Raw genomic sequence first — 18,944 nt, 5'->3', positions numbered from 1 at the left:
AGATAGGAACGAACACCTTCAGTAATGGCACAGTACTTTGTTGATATTTTTCACAGTTTTTAAAATCAAAGACACATTTGAGGGAAACAAACAGCTTGTAGTTGTCATGTAGGTTTGAAACTCGGAGTTGAGCTGAGAAAAAAATTTGTAATAAATGATAGTTAAAAAACAGTTTCAGGGAAATCAAAACTAGTTATGAAAACAGGCTGAATTTCATAAATTGCTTCAATCAAAAAAAGAGGAGAGTTCATGAATGTTAACTTTTTCCATATATTTTCAAAACAATGCTTTATTTCAGAAAAATAACAGTATTTTAATGTTTGAAGCAAAGTTTTTTTACTTTCAGAGTAGCATTTTAATTGAAAAATGTTCTATGCCTTAAAAAATTAAAATAAACATTTTAAAAGAGGTGTGTTTTCATAATAAATGAAATATTTTGCTTTCTGTCAAGACTTCCCCCTCCCAAAATCAACAAAAGTGAGGTTTTATCTGAAATCAAAATACTTGAAAAAATGTTTTTGTTGCATTCTTTCAAATTCAAATTAGGTTTTAATTTATAGAATCAGTCATAGAATCGTTAAGGTTGGAAAAGATCTCTAAGATCATCAAGTCCAACCGTTGACCCAACACCACCATGCCTACTAAATTGTGTCCCAAAGTGCCACGTCTACATGTTTTTTGAACACCTCCAGGGATGGTGACTCCACCACCTCTCTGGACAGCCTGTTCCAATGCCTGACCACTCTTTCAGTGAAGAAATTTTTCCTAATATCCAACCTAAACCTCCCCTGATGCAACTTGAGTCTCTTTCCTCTTGACCTATTGCTTGTTACTTGGGAGAAGAGACCAACACCCACCTGGCTACAACCTGCTTTCAGGCAGTTGTAGAGAGCGAGAAGGTCTCCCCTCAGCCACCTTTTCTTTCTCCAGGCTAAACAACCCTAGTTCCCTCAGCCGCTCCTCATCAGACTTGTTCTCTAGACCCTTCACCAGCTTCATTGCCCTTCTCTGGACATGCTCCAGCACCTCAATGTCCTTCTTGTAGTGACAGGCCCAAAACTGAACACAGGACTCGAGTTGGAGCCTCACCAGTGCCAAGTATAGGGGCCACGATCACTTCCCTAGTCCTGCTGGCCACACTATTCCTGATGCAAGCCAGGATGCTGTTGGCCTTCTTGGCCACCTGGGCACACTGCTGGCTCATGTTGAGCCAGCTGTCAACCAGCACCCCCAGGTCCTTTTCCAAATTTTCTAGAATTCCTTTTTCTTTTTCCTATAATTCTATTCTAGAAATAGAATTATTTCTAGACTTTTTCTGGTTCAAACAAAAAAACCCTGAAGTATACGCTACTTGGCTAACGCTAACTGGGACACTAAAATATCAAGGTAAAGCATAATAGGGGGGTCTGAATATCTCCTTCCTTGTTTGACACTTCATTACACCAGAAGGTTAAGTTAGGCAGGAGATAGTGGATGCATTTTGAGATGTTTGGAGTTTGTTGTTGCTACCGCAGCTAGTGAGAAAAGTTACAGACACAGTATAATCCCCCCAATTAAAATAAATTTAAAATAAATTTAAGTGTAAGGAAACAGTGATGTCTAATTACCCTTTTCCAACTTCCGTCCTACATATAATACAGCCCTGTTGAGAAATTAACTAGTTATATACCTTAGCGAATAAAGCAGACTTGAGGACCTGTATTACAACAAGCTTAAAATAAATGAGACCAAACGGGCTATGTAGGGCATATTTATAGCAGTATAAATAGCAGGTAGTAGTATTTTTATATAGCATCATACATACTATACATAGTAGTATTTTTATATAGCATCTACACACAAGGTCATAGCACAGAGGGCTAAATAATTCCACACCAGAAATATACTTCTTCCATCATAGATATGATGAAGACATAGATGCAGAATTTTGTTAGGACAATACGGAGGGTAAAGTGTTAACAGAAGCTAGCCTTGCCCTAAACAAGCCTGGTCCTTCACAATCCCTTTCAAGTCCATGGACAAAGATAAGCTTTTCCAAGGGCAAATTTAGAGCATGTAAATTAAGTTCTTGTGCTGAACTGCAGGTCGTAGGAGCCTTTCTGTTTCCATTTACTGCAAAAGGAGCCCAGAAAAAGGAATTTCCCTAAAGTCCCGTCCTACGAACACCAATCCAAATGTGAAATTACCAAAAGATATGGCTACATAAACGCTAATCCAGTGTTAACCAGATGTACCCTACTATTTCATTTAGCTCCAACACAGCTGAATTTCTGATAGGGATGCACATAGGCCAGAATAAAAACAAGGTGTAAGGTCTGAGAGACCTCTTAGAAGAAGAAGCCCTGAGAATAGTATCTCTGTGTTACCATCCTCTCTCACCTCCTCGTTTGTTTTCATACCAGACTGTGCATGCAACGTTACAGTCTGCTATATTGCTTCTTTTCCTGTATCAGGATTTGTTCGGGTGGTTTTGGAATCGAGTCCCTGTGTGTTATCACATCCAATCCAGACTTCTCACTGTATTATATCTGAGAAGGTTTCTCAGTTAATAAATAGAAACTACAGATTTAACTATCTCCACCATATGTTCACCGTCTCGATCAGAAGCACCGAGTCGCTTCAAGAGTCATTCCTTGCTAATTGCCGCCCTCTGCTGTTACTATATATATTACCAGCAGTAACTCGGGAGAAAATTCCTTGGTTTTCTGTCTTTTGAGCACTTTGCCATCCACCCTTTCACTCCAAAACTCAAGACTGCTGAAGAAACTTGTTTCTGATACCAGTCTAATTTTGATGAATCCATTTGAAAGACTTTTTGCATTACAGCTGTATTACTTTGCTATTTTTCAAATTCCAAAATATAATGGCAAGTTTTAAGCATTTGTTCTTTCTAGTCTCTCTTCTTCTGCTTCTGAAATTGCACAAAGGAATATGTGTTAAAGAACTTTTTCTCCCAGGTTTATACTTAATATGGGAATAATATATATTTGGGGATCCATGATAATCAAGAACGGTCCCTCATGGTTTATGGTCTCTTTCAAGAATTACTGTGTATTTCTAGCACACAGTGACAATGATAAATGCTTTCTCTTTGAGCAGATCATTTTGCAGTGTTGGCATTACACACTGTTCTTTACATTACTGTGTCAGCTTGAAATACTGACCTTGGCTCACTATTTCAAGGCCAAGGTCAAGGACCAAGGGCTTGATACTTGACACTTTAATCATACTCCTTCGATCTTGTTTTAAGGGATTTGATGCTTGAATCTTTGTACCTCTCAGTATGAGGTACTGATTTTTCTTCAGATTGTTTTCTCCTAATCTTGTTATTAACAGTCCATTAAGTATATCATCATCTTTACTATTATTTTCAGTTATCTTAGAGGGTTGGAGGTGTAAATCCCCTTTCATATTCATTATATCTGACTTTGGTCAGGTCAGTTTTAGGCTTTCATATTTTGTCTTATCCATACTGCTACAGAGTTGTCATGTTCTTTCTCATGCTGACATCTTTAGAATGTCATCAATTATTCATTTCACATCTATGCCTTCTTGTATTATTTCAAGTTCTTATTTTGGAGTATCTTCTGCAGGTCAAATTTCAAGGTGATACCTTTGAAGCATCATCTCCCAAATGAAACGCTGAAGAGGGATAACTTACTGTTTTTCCCCTGTCTGATCTTTCAAGAAAGCTTGTAAATTTTATCATCTATGGTGAGAAAAGTAATGTGACCATACCTGCAGAATGGAAGAAGAAATTTCTGTGGTTGCCAAATCAGACTTCAAGCCTCAAGTTTTTACTTTCTCGGCAGATTTCCCCTGAGAACAAGATTAATTTTTTTTTTACATTGATAGGATATAATATATAATACATCCTTAATATGAACTGTTTATCCAACAACACTAGGTAGATAATTTGAAACAATGAACAACTAGGCACATACAAGATTAGTTTTTCTGTGGTAGCTAAGAATAGATTGCATTAGGAAAAAAAAAAAAGGAAAAGAGGTCTCCAAAGTATGCGTTAGATTGCAGGCTGTCTTACATAGGCTCAGCTTTCAGTTTACAGATCCAATACAAACTTTTAACATGAAAATACTGTGCTTTGTTAAGTCCTAACATCATTCTTTCTGCAGTCTGGAAAATTCCTTAGTACTTTTTTGGCATGCCTGGATGTCAGCGCAGAGTTAAGGCCACGCTGGCTATCTTGGCTCTGCCTGCTCTCAGTGGAAAACAGGACTGTATCCTGGTGACAAGCAGAGCTTGAGGTCGGACTTGCCTTCCTCTGCTCTACGGCTACGCCAGACAGCGATAAAGAACCAGGATCAATTTGTGGCTTACTGCCCAGTTGTCTGATTTTGGTTTTGTTTTTTGAGTAGTCCAGAGATACTGACCTCGAAGAACGAAGGCTAACAGCAACCGCCACACCCCAAAAGGTGGCGCTTGATGTTAAGTGTTAAACTCGCTCCATTAGCCCCGGCTGGCCCGGGGCAAGTAGCCCGCGTCCTTCTCCAGGCCTGCCAGCATCTGCGGAGCACCCTCAGACGGGCTAAACCCAGGCTTAGAGCAAAGCCCTCTTCGCCCCAGGAGCGGCCTGGCTGCGGCGGGAGGGGATGGGCAGATGGGGACACTCAGGGTTTATCTTTCGCTGGATGTCTGCGGGCCCGCACCACCACCTGCAGCCAAGGCTGCCCGCTGTGAGCGGAGCTGCCGCTCCGCCTTCCTGCGCAGGCGCGGGAGTGAGGAAGCCGCTCTTTTGCGCAAGCTCAATGGCGGCGGCGGCGCCACCTTGTATGTCGCGCAGGCGCGGAGCCGCGCCCCCTGCTTCTCCCCGCCCTCCCCCTCGCCACTTAGGCGGGGCCCGGCATTGCGCAGACGGACGTTTTCACGCTGCTTCCACGTTCGGCGAGCGCGGCGCGGCCAATCAGAGGCGCCCACGACCCACCCCGGAGAAGTTGGAGCCGTCGGCCCGGGCTGTCGCCGCGGGCGTCGGGGTTGCGGCTGAGATGGTGTCTCCTGCGGCCTCCGTCGGCCGTCTGGGCTCCGCGCTGCCCTTCCTGCTCGTGCTCTTCGACTTGCAGTATCAGGGTAAGGGCTGGGGGAGGTGCCCGCGCTTCGGGGGGACGCGCTTTGCTGCCGGCACCCCGCCTGCGGTTTGTGAGGGGGCGTGGGGGAGCTGCGGCCCGGCCGGCGTGTGTGTGGCGGTAAGGAGGGGCTGCCGCTTCTTTCCGCGGCCTGTCGGGGTGTGGGGGCAAGCGAGCCTCAGGCGAGGCTGCTGTTGGGGCCGTAGTGGTGCCCGGTCGGGAGGACCCGGTGACTGCTCGTCCTTCCTCCTTCCGGGCTCTCGTCAGCGGTCGCGCCGGTTGAGCGTGTTGGGGTGTCCGCCCGGGCTGCGGCGTAGCCGGGCCGAGGTACCGGGGGAGAGCGGAGCGGAGCCGGCGGGGCTGCGGCCTCCCCGCAGGGAGCCGGCGGGCCTGAGCCAGGCGGTGCGCGGGGCTGGCCGGGCCGGGGAGAGGCCCCGGGGCCACCACCGCCATGGCGGCGGGGCAGCCCCCGCGGGACGTCCTGGGACGGGGGGAATATTTCTGGAAAGGGTGTGAGGAAGAAGGAGGTACAGAACTGCCACCTCATCAAGGGTGTTGGGAAGGGTGTGTAATGACGGCCCCGTCACTGCTTGTAACCTGTTTGGTTTTATCTGAATTCTTGGCGGTGTCGTTGGAGGTAGCTTGATGTGTGCGTCGTTTTCCTTGGCCTGCTGACAGGGTGTGGGCTACGGTGAGGTCTTGAAATTGTTGTAGTGTCCTCAAGTATGACTGTGTGACAACATTGGCTAGTTCCGTACTGGCCTTGAATTTTTCACTTCTGTATTAATTTCACACAGTTTCCAAGTTCAAAGGCTTTTTCAGTGGTCCTCCTCAGCCACAGCCATTATTAATGCCAGACCTACAAATTCACTGAGGCTTTTGACAGTTGTGTTGTATTTGTTTATATTTTGGTTTTGTTGTGGTGTTTTTTGAGGTTTTTTTCCCCTCCATTAGTATTTGAAGTTCAGCAGGGAAGTTTATCTGCACTTTGTGTGGCCTGTTTGCTTTCAGAGTACACTGTCAGCAACACGTGTATGGTCAAACTTATATTCACAGGCTGCTGTTCAATGTGTAACTTGGTTATACAATTGTACACATAAGCAGAGTTTCACCTGAGGAACGTTCTTTAATTGGTAGTGGCAGATTGAAGTGGAACTGAAGCTGTCAATAGTCAGAATAAATCCATAGGCTTTAGACTGATGTGGGCTTGAGTTGATATACTAAACTAATGAATACTTCAGCTGACCAAGTGGCAGCAGAACATACTGTGGCAAAGATACCCTGTAGTGTAAGACTACATATTGTGGTGTTGAATTGCTTTTTTGGATATGTATTCTGGTACTGTTAGAGGAAAAACAATAACTGTAGTCAAAGTATACTTTTCTTCTCCCTGTAAGATTGTGGCAGTGATGTTCCTGCTGAAGATTCTTTATTTGGAGTTGCCAAGCTGTTTCAAGTATATGTTTTAATGGTTATGTGGAATTACCAAAGCCATGTTACCTAATTTGAGGGATGTTTTCTTCACTTTATGAAGATGCATAGTAATAGAATGAGAAGTGATGGTTCTGGATTTATTCACTCAACTTACTAACCTCTTAGTTCACTAATTCAATTTCCAGAGTACGTATTTAGAAGGGTTACATTATTTATCTGGATTTTTTTCCCCCCAGTGTTACTGTTCTTTGAATTCAAAGGTGTTCATATTCACATTTAAATTTGCATCTTGCTGTCTTGATAATAGAAGTCTGCCTTGTGCCATCTGATTCATGAATCAGTGCAACAGCCAGCCTGTATTAACTTTGTATTTAACAGTTGATATCTATGAATACAAATTTATATCTGACTGGTAAATGAGTTCAGTAAAAAGGTTTTTGAATACTTGCTGATGTGACACGTTGCAGTTCAGCCCTTACTGTTGTGTTTTCTGAATTTCTCCTCTTCAAATACCCCAACTTGTGCTGAATAAGCTCCCAGTTGACATAAATCACCTCTTGGGGAGATTCACCTTCATGGCTGTTTGTCCACGGAAATTACAACAAAAAGAGGCGACATAGGAGAATAGAGGGGTATTGATCCTCTTCCCCCTCTCCTTCCTAGTAGTAAAAGAAAGGAAATGTGATAAAAGGAAGAAGAAATGGGATTTAAGCATACAGAGCTCAGTTCACTGTCAGACCACTAGCCTTGTTTTTCTCACTCCCACACCCCACACCGTATGTTTCTGTCTTGAGTTTGGGAGGTTGTGGGTTTTTTTTTTCTCACCCCAAATAGCAAAGGATACTTGAGGGGGTCAGGGGTGGCTTTTTGGTTTGCCAGTCTTAGCTATATTTACCAACTTTATGTGCAAATGAAGGGAGTAAAAACTTAATGGGTGGAAGTTGCACAAGGCTCAACTGGATGCTCTGAGACTCCTTGTGAGCCTTTTTGCACTGCTCCCGGAACTGTGGGTGCTTGTCTGCTGCTTACTTTGTTCAGTCTTGTCCTTGAAAAACACTTGCAAACGTACATAAAAGCAAACCCCAAACCTGTTTAAAAATAACAGTGAACTTAAGACTTATTACACTAAAAATAGTCATTCTGGTCAAAAAACGCCCCAAAAGCAGGATCTCTCACAATAAGACAATCTTCAAGCTCTTTTATGTTAAAAAATAAAAGAATCAGATCATTTTAATTAAGATTAGTGACATGCATGATTCTTCTTTGTCTTTGAAACTATTCTGGTTCTGGTACACAGAACTAATTCTATGTGCTTTCATAGTCCTGTTACCCAGCTTGGGGACGAGATTTAAAACAAAAAAAAAAAGTAGGTGGAAATTCTATAGGGGGAAAAAGAGGAGTGTGTAGACAAATGTAAAATCTTGAACTGTTTTCAAGTTGGGGGACTTTCTTAAGCTTTTTACACTGCAGTTGTGACGGATTATATGAGGGTATAGTTGAAGTTTATATAGTTAAGTACCCACATATTAGCACCAGTTATTCTAGTAAAACAAAATTCTACCAGGAAATTATAACTCACTTCAAGTGAGTGTATTTAACTGGAAAAAAAGGTTAGCTGCACCTGCTTATTTTTCCTGTGCTTTCTGACTTCCTTCTTTAGAGTTCTCAGGACTGGTACCAATTCTTGTCTTGGAGTAGTTTGGGGGTTTTGTTATTTGTTCTGTTTGTTTCTTTTTACTCTTCCACTCTAGCATCAGTGCCAGGACTACAGACTCTGAATCTCTCCAGAATATTTGACTTGATTTGACAGCTGGGGCTCTTGTGTGTGGTTGTCTGAGGTCCTTGGTGAATAGATAACAATTAGGCAGGCTTTAGAAATAATATTCAAATTAAAATATTTGGAAGTTTTAAAAAATAAATAGTATGCTTGTATATCTCTTGCATAAATTTAGTTTCTTCCTGGAGCATACGAAGTTTCTTCAGCCATAGTGCTGGGCCCTTGGTATCCAGTTTACCAATGACTGTCTATCTGTTGTAAAGAGCTCTGTCAGGTTGGTTTGTGTTTTCCTCTGGTTGAACTTGAGTCCTTATGTTCATTCCCAGACCAAAGAGTGAATAGGTACCCAAACAGGGTACACAGAATTTGAGTCCCTAGACTCCTGTGCCTATGTTAACAGTTTCTAGATATCTACTGTGGGGTGGTTTATTTAGAGCAATTGTTTGCTTACAGCCAGAAAATGAATAAGCAGTATATTTATATGAATAAACAGCCCAACTATCAGGTCAGTGTATAGTGTTCCTGAGTAGTTACAGTAAATGTCACTTTTCATCATGATTATGCTGACTATATAGGCTCCTGCTGGAGATGCCCTCATCAATTTACGATGTTCAGCAACTTGTAGAGCCAAGTTTTAATGTATGTCTAGTATTATAATTAGTCTTGTGCTGCAGGGAAGCTACAATCCTTTATGGTTTGCCTTATTTCTCTATCTGTGTTGCTCCTGCTTTTCTTACTTACCTGTTTACTTTTAATAGTCACCTTTCTCGTTTCCTTTATTATCTTCAGTATTATCAAGGACAAAGATGGCTCTCCTGCCTACAGTATTATGTAACTGTAAAACTGTACTGAACATAATGTGTGTGAAAGACACTGAATCATATAGGTACATTTTAACTGTGGAAAATGTATTCTTAGAGTAATCCTGATATGACTAAATTTGAAACAGGGACACTCCTTAAGATGCTTGAGACTTTGATGAACCTTCCATCGACCTAAACGTGACATTCAATTCTCACAGAGTAATTTACAGCCCACTTCTAGAATGCCACTCCAAACTGACAAGTTCTGAAAGGTTTCAGATATCCTTCCCATCACTCCCCACATATGAATGAAGCTTGAGAATTTTTTGCTTGTTTGTTTTAGCTCATGTTAAATACTTCAGACTCCTTATGGTTTGGTATCTGGTTTGTTACCAGTATACTTCTAAAGCCAAGGAAATTTGTGGTGGGTTTTTTCCCCCATTTCTTTTGTTGGCTTTGGTGTGGGTTTTTTCCTCTCCAATGTTTGTTTTATCATTTTAGAGGACATTTGACTACTGAGTGATCAAAGCTTTAAGCTAGAGAAGTAAAATGGCAAAGAGGAATGTCCATTTTTCTGGAAATTGGACATTCACATAAAAACTGCCTTGAAGTAGAATATTGTGTGTGGAAAAAATCACTTTCCACACACTTTAGAAGTAAGTCTCCACTATCAGTGGAGCTATTTATATTTTATTCAGAGCTATACATACCTAGAAAATGCATTGTTTAGTAAGATCCCCAAATTGATTAATTGAATTACTTACTATGATAAATAATTCCTTTTTTAACTTAATCAGTTTAAACAAAAACTGACTGGAAATTTAGTGCTTATTTTACCAAGTCATTTCTGTCAATTAAAAAAAGGAATTTGTTTGTTGTCATTGTTTAAAAGCAAATAATTGCATTGAAGCCCCTGAATCCAGTTTGCTGAATTATTATCAATCTTTTAGCAGACAGAGTTTTTTCCAGTGGATACAGTAGGCATTTTGTTAATTTTAGTATGGACAGCTCAATCTTTTTCTTATAATGTGGAATTAAAAGAATTATGAACCATATTAATGAGTAGGAAGGGAAAATTAATTTAAGATCCCAAGTGCTGAGAGTTCCTAGTTCTAAAGTCTTGATGACTTGGTGATCAGAAATTATTGTTCTTTCATTAAAAATACTTTGTTGTTTAATCACCTTTCAGTATGAGAAGGTTTAATATACTTCAGTCTGTGTAGTGTAACATTTTTATTCAAACTCTAAGAAACTACTTCACAGTGCTACTGCATTTTCATATTTAAGATTAATTCAAGTGCCTGTCTGAATTAGATCAATACAAAACCTGAGTGAAAGAAACGGATTCTGAGTAATTGTAGTGAATTGTTTTCTAATGAACTATTTATTCAGGATTTTAATATATTACCTTGCTTAAATTTATGCATAGGGTATCCTCTTAGTAAAAGAAAACTGCTCATAATATGAAAGTTTTAATAGTCATAAACTGGTACGTTGTGGTGAAATTCTATCCTGATTTGAAGAATACTGGAACCAGTACAAATGAAAAACCTCTGTGGCTGAATTGATGTATGTACAGCATGTACTTGCATTTAGCAACTTATTTCTTCACAACAATAGTCTTTCCCTGTTGGTTGAGCAGCAGCGATTTATTAGCTTTAAGCTAAAATTGGCGCTCCGAAAGCATACCACTCTAATATGACTTTCATACTACTGGCTAAATGAAAAAGGAGTGAGAATTTTAATTGTTTGTATCAAAAATTGCACGCTGGAAACACTTTGCCTTGGAAATGATAAAGATGAGACAGAAGTGCAGTGGATGAGAAGCCAATCTCTGCAGTGGCTAACAGTTCTCAGTTGGGTCCTAAGTTATCAGTACAGTCATGAAATTTAACTTAAAGCCTTTTTTATTTGCTATGTGTAGATTATGAGCGTCTTTACAGATTCTTTTGAAATTGAAAGCCCACATAGAAATATATTTTGTCAAAGTGTTTTTTAGGATTGATGTATAAAACTTGCTTGTGCGAAAGTATGTTACTGAATGTATAGACAAGAATAGAAATGTATAATTGGTGCCTTCTTGCTATTTAGTGTTTTACAGTGTTTATTTACTTTTGGGGGCAGGGAAGACATGTTATGTTTTTATTAGACTGCAGGTTTTAGTATGAGAAGATGTGACTTGTGCACCTCTATCAATAATAGTTTGTATTTTATTATCACTGTGTGCATTTGGTATAATCGAACTGGTCATTCAAAACCTTGATCTTTTGGGGTTTTTTTTTAAGGAGCTGAATGTGGAATAAATGCAGAAGTAGAAAAACAACTTGAAATGGGAAAGAAGTTATTGGCTGCTGGACAGCTAGCAGATGCTTTGTCTCACTTTCATGCGGCTATAGGTATGTATCTCAGGAAGGTGACTTTTTCGCTGAAATACCTTTGGGTGAGGGGTTTTTTTCCTACTGTTTGCTTCATTAAGTGTCCTGGTTTCTTGCAACTTGCATTCCATGAGTCACAGAAGTTGGGGAATCTTTATGCAGCAGTTTGGATGGGAGCCAACAGAGATGCAGTAGAATATTTATGCTTTTGTTTTGATGAAAGAACTATGAAATTAACTACATGATACATGAACACGAAGTGACTGCTGTTCTGCAAGCTAGCTGAAAGGAAGCAATTACAACTGACTGTGGTGGTGTTTGATGAGGTATTCCCTGTATCTAATCCAATCAAGATTAGATTTTATCTTTATGAAGTTCTTCAAAGTATGTCTTTGGAAGGTTTATCCATGCTTTCTTCTTTCCAGCACTGTAAAAAAAAAAAATAATAAAAAAATCAACATTTGAAATAGTTCGGGGTTTTTTGTTTTGTTTTTTTAAATTAAATCTTGAAGTGGATGATACCTCAGTGAAACTGATGCTGTAAGCTTGAGATACTGAACTGGTAGCAAAGACTATATTAACTGTGCTTCTCTTATACTCAGCTAGTGAGTTCTTGTTTTGATGTTCTGCATTTACAACAAACCGAGGAGTTAAATGTTTGCTTCTATAAATTTTAAAGCAACTTTGCTGGTTAAAATCCTTGAATGGAAACATGGAGACAGACAGCACCAGTAAAGAGCAGTGTCCATTAACACTACAATTTCTTAATTGCATGGGATTTTTAAAATTTTTTCAAAGTTGTTGGACTTTGTTATAATGTTTGCAAATGCATCATTTTCTCTGAGAAGAATAATACCAAGGTGTTGCACAGTAATGAAACATACTATTGAGAGTTTTCTATTTATGCCTTGGTCTAATAGTGATATGTAAATTAAATATCTGCTGATTCTGAGCTATTAATATTTTCTGAGTTCCCCAAGATCAACTTCCCTTATATAAAGGGAGTAGAGGGAGGAAACTTCCTGTTTTTGTGTGCTACAGAAGTTGCTTGTTCCACCAAGAGGCGATCCACTACTCCTTTTGCCTTCTGTGTCGCTGCCAAAGCATTCCTGTGGGATCTGAGCAGAGTTAGCGTTACAATGTAGTTTATTCCTTTGTTATTGGTTGGTGAGCTTTAACTTGGATTTGGTGAAGTCCAGTCTGTGGCTGTGCAAATGCTGGTGGTGGTGCAAAGGCAGCAGCAGCGTGAGGTGGGATGAGCAATGGGGTGCCTGCGTAGGGTGAAACCCTCTGCTTTGCCAGCAGTGCTCGAGCAGCTGGTACAACTACGAAGTGACCACCTCCGTTGTGACCTTGATAGGATTCTTAGGTGGATGTTTATTTGAGCCTCATTGCCTGAAGTTTCTTCTTTGTATTTTGCCTTTTTGAAAAGATTTTAAGCATGATGCGCCTACTGTGTTTGTAGAGGAGGGGAGAAGAAATTTCTCTAATCTTTTTTGCCTGTACTGCATCATTGTAGACAGTGAGGTAAATAGATCTCTTTGTCTTGGCTCAGCCAGCCTATTTTTCTTTTTTGCAAACTGTGGTGGATTGACCCTGGCTGGATGCCAGGTCCACCAAAGCTGCCCTTATCACTGCCCTCCTCAGCTGGACAGGGGAGAGAAAATATAACGAAAGGCTCCTGGGTCAAGATAAGGACAGGGAGAGATCACTCACCAATTACTGTCATGGGCACAACAAACTCAACTCAGGAAAATTAATTTAATTCATAACCAATCAAAACAGAGTAGGATAATGAGAAATAAACTCAAATCTTAAAACACCTTCCCCCCACCCCTCCCTTTTTCCTGGGCTTAATTTTACTCCTAGTTTTCTCTCCCTCCTCTCTGCCCCCTCAAGCAGCACAGGGGGATGGGGAATGGGGGTTGTGGTCAGTTCATTAAACATTGTCTCTGCTGATCCTTCCTCCTCAGGGGGAGGACTCCTCACACTCTTACCCTGTTCCAGTGTGGGGTCCCTCCCATGGGAGACAGTGCTCCACCAGCTTCTCCAATGTGAGTCCTTCCCACAGTCTGCAGTTCTTCACCAGCTGCTCCAGTGTGGGTCCCTTCCACAGGATGCAGTCCTTTAGGAACAGACTGCTCCAGTGTGGGTCCCCCATGGGACCACAGGTCCTGCCAGCAAACCTGCTCCAGTGTGGGCTTCCCACAGGGTCACAGCCTCCTTCAGGTGTCTCCACCTGGTTTGGCATGGGGTCCTCCATGGGCTGCAGGTGGATATCTGCTCCACCATCATCCTCCATGGGCTGCAGGGGAATTCTGCTGCGGTGCCTGGAGCACCTCCTCCCCTCACTGACCTGGGTGTCTGCAGAGTTGTTCCTCTCACATCTTCTCACTCCTCTCTCTGGCTGCAATTGCTCTTGGTGGTTTTTTTTTTTTTCCTCCTCTTAACCATGTTACCCCAGAGGCACTATCACTGTGGCTGATGAGCTTGGCCTTGGCCAGCGGTGGGTCTGTCTTGCATCTGGCTGGCATTGGCTCTGTTGGACATGGGGGAAGCTTCTAGCAGCTTCTCACAGAAGCCACCCCTGTAGCCCCCCCTTCCACTACCAAAACCTTGCCACACAAACCCAATACACAAATATCTAAAATAAAAGAAAGCTGCTGTCCATTTTCTCTCTGATTAATTTTTCAACTTTCTTCAGTCCTCTCAAGTTGATGGTTTATGCCTTCTCTCTGGGTAAATGTCAATTGCTGTTCATTATTGTTACTGGGGAACTGAGGCAAAAAAAATCAAAAATATCATTATCTAGTGCTGGAATGTGCTTTCTGGGTTAGCTCTGTCCTATCTTTCATCGTTTGTGTATTAATAAAGTTCCTTAATTTCAGCTGTTGATTTGTGCCTACTTTAAACGCTTACCTGAATGCACTTCCTTTTTTTTTTAAAGATAGTAACATTTGAATTTACTTGATGTCCATAATGATGGCATACAAGCATGTGAGTTGTTAAATTTCAGTGCTGGATGTTAGCATTTCCACAGGCAAGACATTATAGAGGAGGAGTGCTGATACCTTTTCCAGTGAGATCTGAACTAGTGTTTTGGTAATGGAGGTAGCCAGATACGAAGTTTGGTTACTGACCATAAGATTTTTGGCAATGCTATTTGTTCCATTTATTTTAAAGTTCAACTTTAACTTCAAATGAGGTTAGGTTGTTTGTCAGATCTGGATGTTCTTGTCTACAAATTCTGGATTGAATTTTTTTAATTATTACTATTTTAATAGCACAATAAAATGTTTACTGTCTTCTACTGCATATCATAGAATGTAGGCCTGCAGTTGGAGATAAATGGTTAGTATGTAGTGACTGTTTTCCTGTACAAAGCTAAAAAACATGTACATATTTCAACTCCAGTACTCTTAATTATTTGGCATTTGCTGTCTTTCTGTAACCTTTATTGTTAAATAATCAAACTGCACAGAAAATACTGCTTGGATAATACTACAAATGTTATGTTTTATTGATAAATACCATTTTTTCTAGTGGCTTAAAACTCAGATCATATATTTTTAGTCATTAATTTCACTGTACCCAAAGTTTTAGTTGCTTTGAGATAGTATTCTGATTACTGTTTGTTCACTTGCAGAGGGAGACTCTGATAACTACATTGCTTATTACAGAAGAGCCACAGTGTACTTAGCCATGGGCAAATCTAAAGCAGCAATTCGTGATTTAAGTAAAGTGGTTGAATTAAAGCAGGACTTCACATCAGTAAGTATTACTGGAATTGAAAATTGTTCAAGCGTAAAAAAACCCCTTGCTTCAAAGAAGGTTGTTTTTTTAGGTTTTGCTAAACAGAAAATACATTGTCGCTCACAAGGCTTTAAATAGGAATAAAATAATAGCAATGCTGTATGTGCTTGAATTTGCAACTCTGCTGAGTGCAGTCTAGCCTGTTACTCTAACAACTAATAGTAGTTTTATTAAGTTCATGTTCCTCATGACTTTGTGCTAAACACTTTCCTTCTCTCACTTGTGGTTGTTCTTCCCTTAAGTCACCAAGGCTATACCCTCTGAGAGTGGGGTCGGGAAGAAAACACACAGATGCCTCCCTTTTTCTTCTGTCTTAATCAGCATTTGATTCGAGGCATCTCTTCTCCACAGGAACTGTCCTAATTTCACTGCCTTACTATGGGATTGTTGCAAGTTCTGATTTACTTACCCCTTGCTTACTTCTGCTTACCATGTATGGAGACTCTCTCATTAGTTGGAGACTGCAGGAGTCCTCTCTGTCTGATTCTCTCGTCTCCCTTTTCTGTAGAAAGTGACATGTCCTGTATAGCTTACAATGAAGGAGCAAACATTACGTTCATTGTTGTATGAAAATATTCTCACTGTAAATTAAAATCTTCTAAATTATTGTCTTTTTACATGGCTTCTATTACTCTGAAAGCTTAGTGAGAGAATTAAATGTGGGCATTGTTTATTCTGCTAATTTCTTAAAATCTATAAGCAGTTATAATCAGGAAAGTGGTGTAAGGTAAACATTCGCTTTGATTTATGCAATTCTTCAATTCTTTCCATGAGTTGCAGCTGCTCATAAAAACTGTGGCTGCTGTTTGTCCCTCAGTTCTGGTGCAGAGTGATTCTTTGCCATCGGAGGCCTCATAAGAACATTGTCAAATTGAGAAGACAAAGAATGGATGTTGTGGTCTCTGTTTCAGTTTGTTAGCTGTAGTAAAATGAAACTTTTTTTTTTGCTGCTAAAGGAAACTGAAGCTTATTTCCATACTGTGGTGAATTCCAGTTTGTAAATCAAAAGGAATTATCTTAATGTTTCATTTCAGGCAAGATTACAGAGAGGACACTTACTGCTCAAGCAAGGAAAATTTGATGAAGCAGAGGATGACTTTAAAAATGTGGTAAGTTGGAGGCCTAAGTCAAACTGCATCACTGCTTTTAAGGTTGGGTTCTGAGCCAAGGTCTCATCCTCATCTCAGCTCTGATGCCCTAGCGCATATGTGTATGTATATCTGAGTTTCTTTCCTGTTCTTTAAAGGTATTGTAGCTAAGCTACCTTGTATGAATAAATGACTGATAAAGTTAGTGTGGTGAAGAAGTTGAAATCAGAAGGTGTTGCATGAAGTAGCACAGCACTCTAAAAAGTGTCTGATGCTTCATGATGTCTGCTTGATGACACCTATGCTAGGGTGCAGTCTTCATTCAGAAAGAAAGGATAAGTGACATGGGACTTGGAGTATGTAATTGAACCCTGCTTTACATCATTGTATTCAGGTCACCCTGGAAAATCACTAGGGGCCTCATGGATCAGCCCTTGAAGGTTCCTGTCTCTTTTCACTGATTGCAGAAGGATCTTGGGGTCTTGATTTAGTCACTAGGCTGTTCAAATCCATGAATTTCAGAGGCATGCGTCTGTGTGTCCTCTCATCTGCAGAGGAATTTTACATCTTTCATGAATGTGTTGACAATACTTTCTCTCCACGATCAGGAAGTGCCCAGAGTTACCATACACAGTTAGATATTACCCAACTAAAACTCGCTTGGGTTGTTTTTTCTTTCAGTGGGTGTTTTGTGCATTTTTGCTTTACACTGCAAAAATAAACTGATACAACCTGTTCCAGCTGTGATAGAGTTAATTTTCTTCCCAGCAGCTGCTGTAGTGCTGTGTTTTGGATTTGGTATGAGAATAATGTTGATAATATGCTAATATTTCAGTTGTTGCCAAGCAGTCAGGGACCTTTCAGCTTCTCATACTGATCTGCTAACAAGAAGGCAGGGAGCACCCAAGAAGCTGGGAGGGAACACAGCCAGGACAGCTGACCCAGACTGGCCAAAGGGACATTGCATATGATGTCATGCTCCATATTTAACTGGGGGGCTGGCAGGGAGGTGGTGTGACTCAGGAACTAGCTGAGCATCAGCTCTGGGTGGTGAGCCGTTGTGCTGTGCATCACTTGTTTTGTATATTATGTTTATTATTTTTTTCCCCTCTTTTCTGTCCTATTAAACTGCCTTTATCTCAGCCCATGAGTTTTACCTTTTTCTTTTCAATTCTCTTCCCCCATCCCACTGTGCGGGGGGGGAGTGAGCGAACGAACGGCTGTGTGGTTGTTTTAGCTGCCTGCCCAGTTAAACCACGACATACCCCAGAACAAAATTCTTCAGAGAATATGTGAAATTTGATTCCCTCTGTTGCACAAAAATTCTGTAAGCATGAGAATAAATAAGATTCGTACTTATTCTTGCTTACTCTTCAAGAGTTGCTAGTTTGAACAGCTTGCAAGTCCCTTATGCCAAAATAAATAGAATTTTCAAGTGTAACTGATGCTGTCTTGTTGACTCTTTGAAGAGTGTGATAGAGAAAGCAGCTCTGCATTGCAGATTACAGATGTTTAATGGAAATCTTACTAGTGAGTAGGTATGACAAAAAGCAGTTATAGTCTGCACTCTGCAAGGCAGTTAGGAGGAATGGCTCTCACGGGTATGAATGCACCAGCCAGTCTTTGTAGCAAAGCTGCTGTAGCTAATCCTGAAATTCCTGTAGCAATGGCTCTTCTTCCTGCTGCTGCTTCCTCAGTAAGTTTCTCAGGAGTGTGTGGTCTGCAGTTGCACAGCTGATTGTGGTGCAGCCCTGCTGTTTGTAGACGTGGGAGAAGGTTGTTCAGTTCTGATTAACTGATGACACATAGTTGCTGCAATAGCAATTACGTGATATCAGTGTTGATTCTGAGTTTGTGTATGCATCTTCTTGCAGTTTCTGTTTCTTGGAGTATTTCTTGAGAAGCATTTCCATATGGGAGTATTCAGTCAACTATCAAGTAGCTTGCCTTTTTTCCCAAACCAGCTGCAAAAATTTAGATTGCTGCCTTTGGTTGGTCAAATAGTTTCAGTCTTAAGTCAAGTTTTTAATCTGAGGTAGAACAAAGTTTCTTCTCAGAAGCTGACTTATAGCATATTGGTCCGAAATCTTACTGCCAGTTTCCTTGGTTCGGTGAACAATATTGCCTTCATATACTTAGAGAATATGGCAAGCAGTCTCTTTTGAAGAGCACAATTTTCAGTTAAGTACAGTATATTCAAGTAAAATAAGCCAATATTAAAGTAATCCTTTGTAATAGATTAATTTATTCATATGAGGGAGGGGATTAAGTTATCCTATGTATGTTTAATCTTTTAAGTAGAATACATATTTCTCTGAGAGTTTTCCCTTGCTTTCTTCTAAATATTTCAGATAGTCGGATTATTTAGACACTCCATCAGAGTGTCTAAAATGCCTAGTATACTCTGGCAGTATGTTTGCATTTAAATATCTCTTGATGAAAGGAAGTGAGAGTCACAATACTGCGAAATCTATTAACATTCTGTTTTTCTTTGGGGTTTTTTTTGTATATGAAAGGAGGGGAGGGAAGGAGGAAAGCTGTTAGGGGTTGAATATGTTTCCAAATGATTT

At 40.6% G+C, this 18,944-nt stretch overlaps 1 protein-coding gene across 1 annotated transcript in view; it reads left to right on the top strand.

The window, feature by feature from the left end:
- Positions 1-4,854: 4,854 nt before the first annotated feature.
- DNAJC3 (DnaJ heat shock protein family (Hsp40) member C3) overlaps positions 4,855-18,944 on the top strand; it is a 39,442-nt gene continuing 25,352 nt past the window's right edge. Inside the window, exons 1-4 of the mRNA XM_075741374.1 lie at positions 4,855-5,088; positions 11,384-11,494; positions 15,120-15,244; positions 16,321-16,395. Coding sequence (XP_075597489.1) covers positions 5,007-5,088; positions 11,384-11,494; positions 15,120-15,244; positions 16,321-16,395 — 393 coding nt within the window. The 5' untranslated portion in view covers positions 4,855-5,006. The remainder of the gene's footprint in view (positions 5,089-11,383; positions 11,495-15,119; positions 15,245-16,320; positions 16,396-18,944) is intronic.

This window comes from Balearica regulorum, chromosome 1, assembly GCF_011004875.1.
Source record: "Balearica regulorum gibbericeps isolate bBalReg1 chromosome 1, bBalReg1.pri, whole genome shotgun sequence".
In the NCBI taxonomy this organism is placed as follows: domain Eukaryota; kingdom Metazoa; phylum Chordata; class Aves; order Gruiformes; family Gruidae; genus Balearica; species Balearica regulorum.
This window is presented reverse-complemented; position numbering and strand designations above follow the sequence as displayed.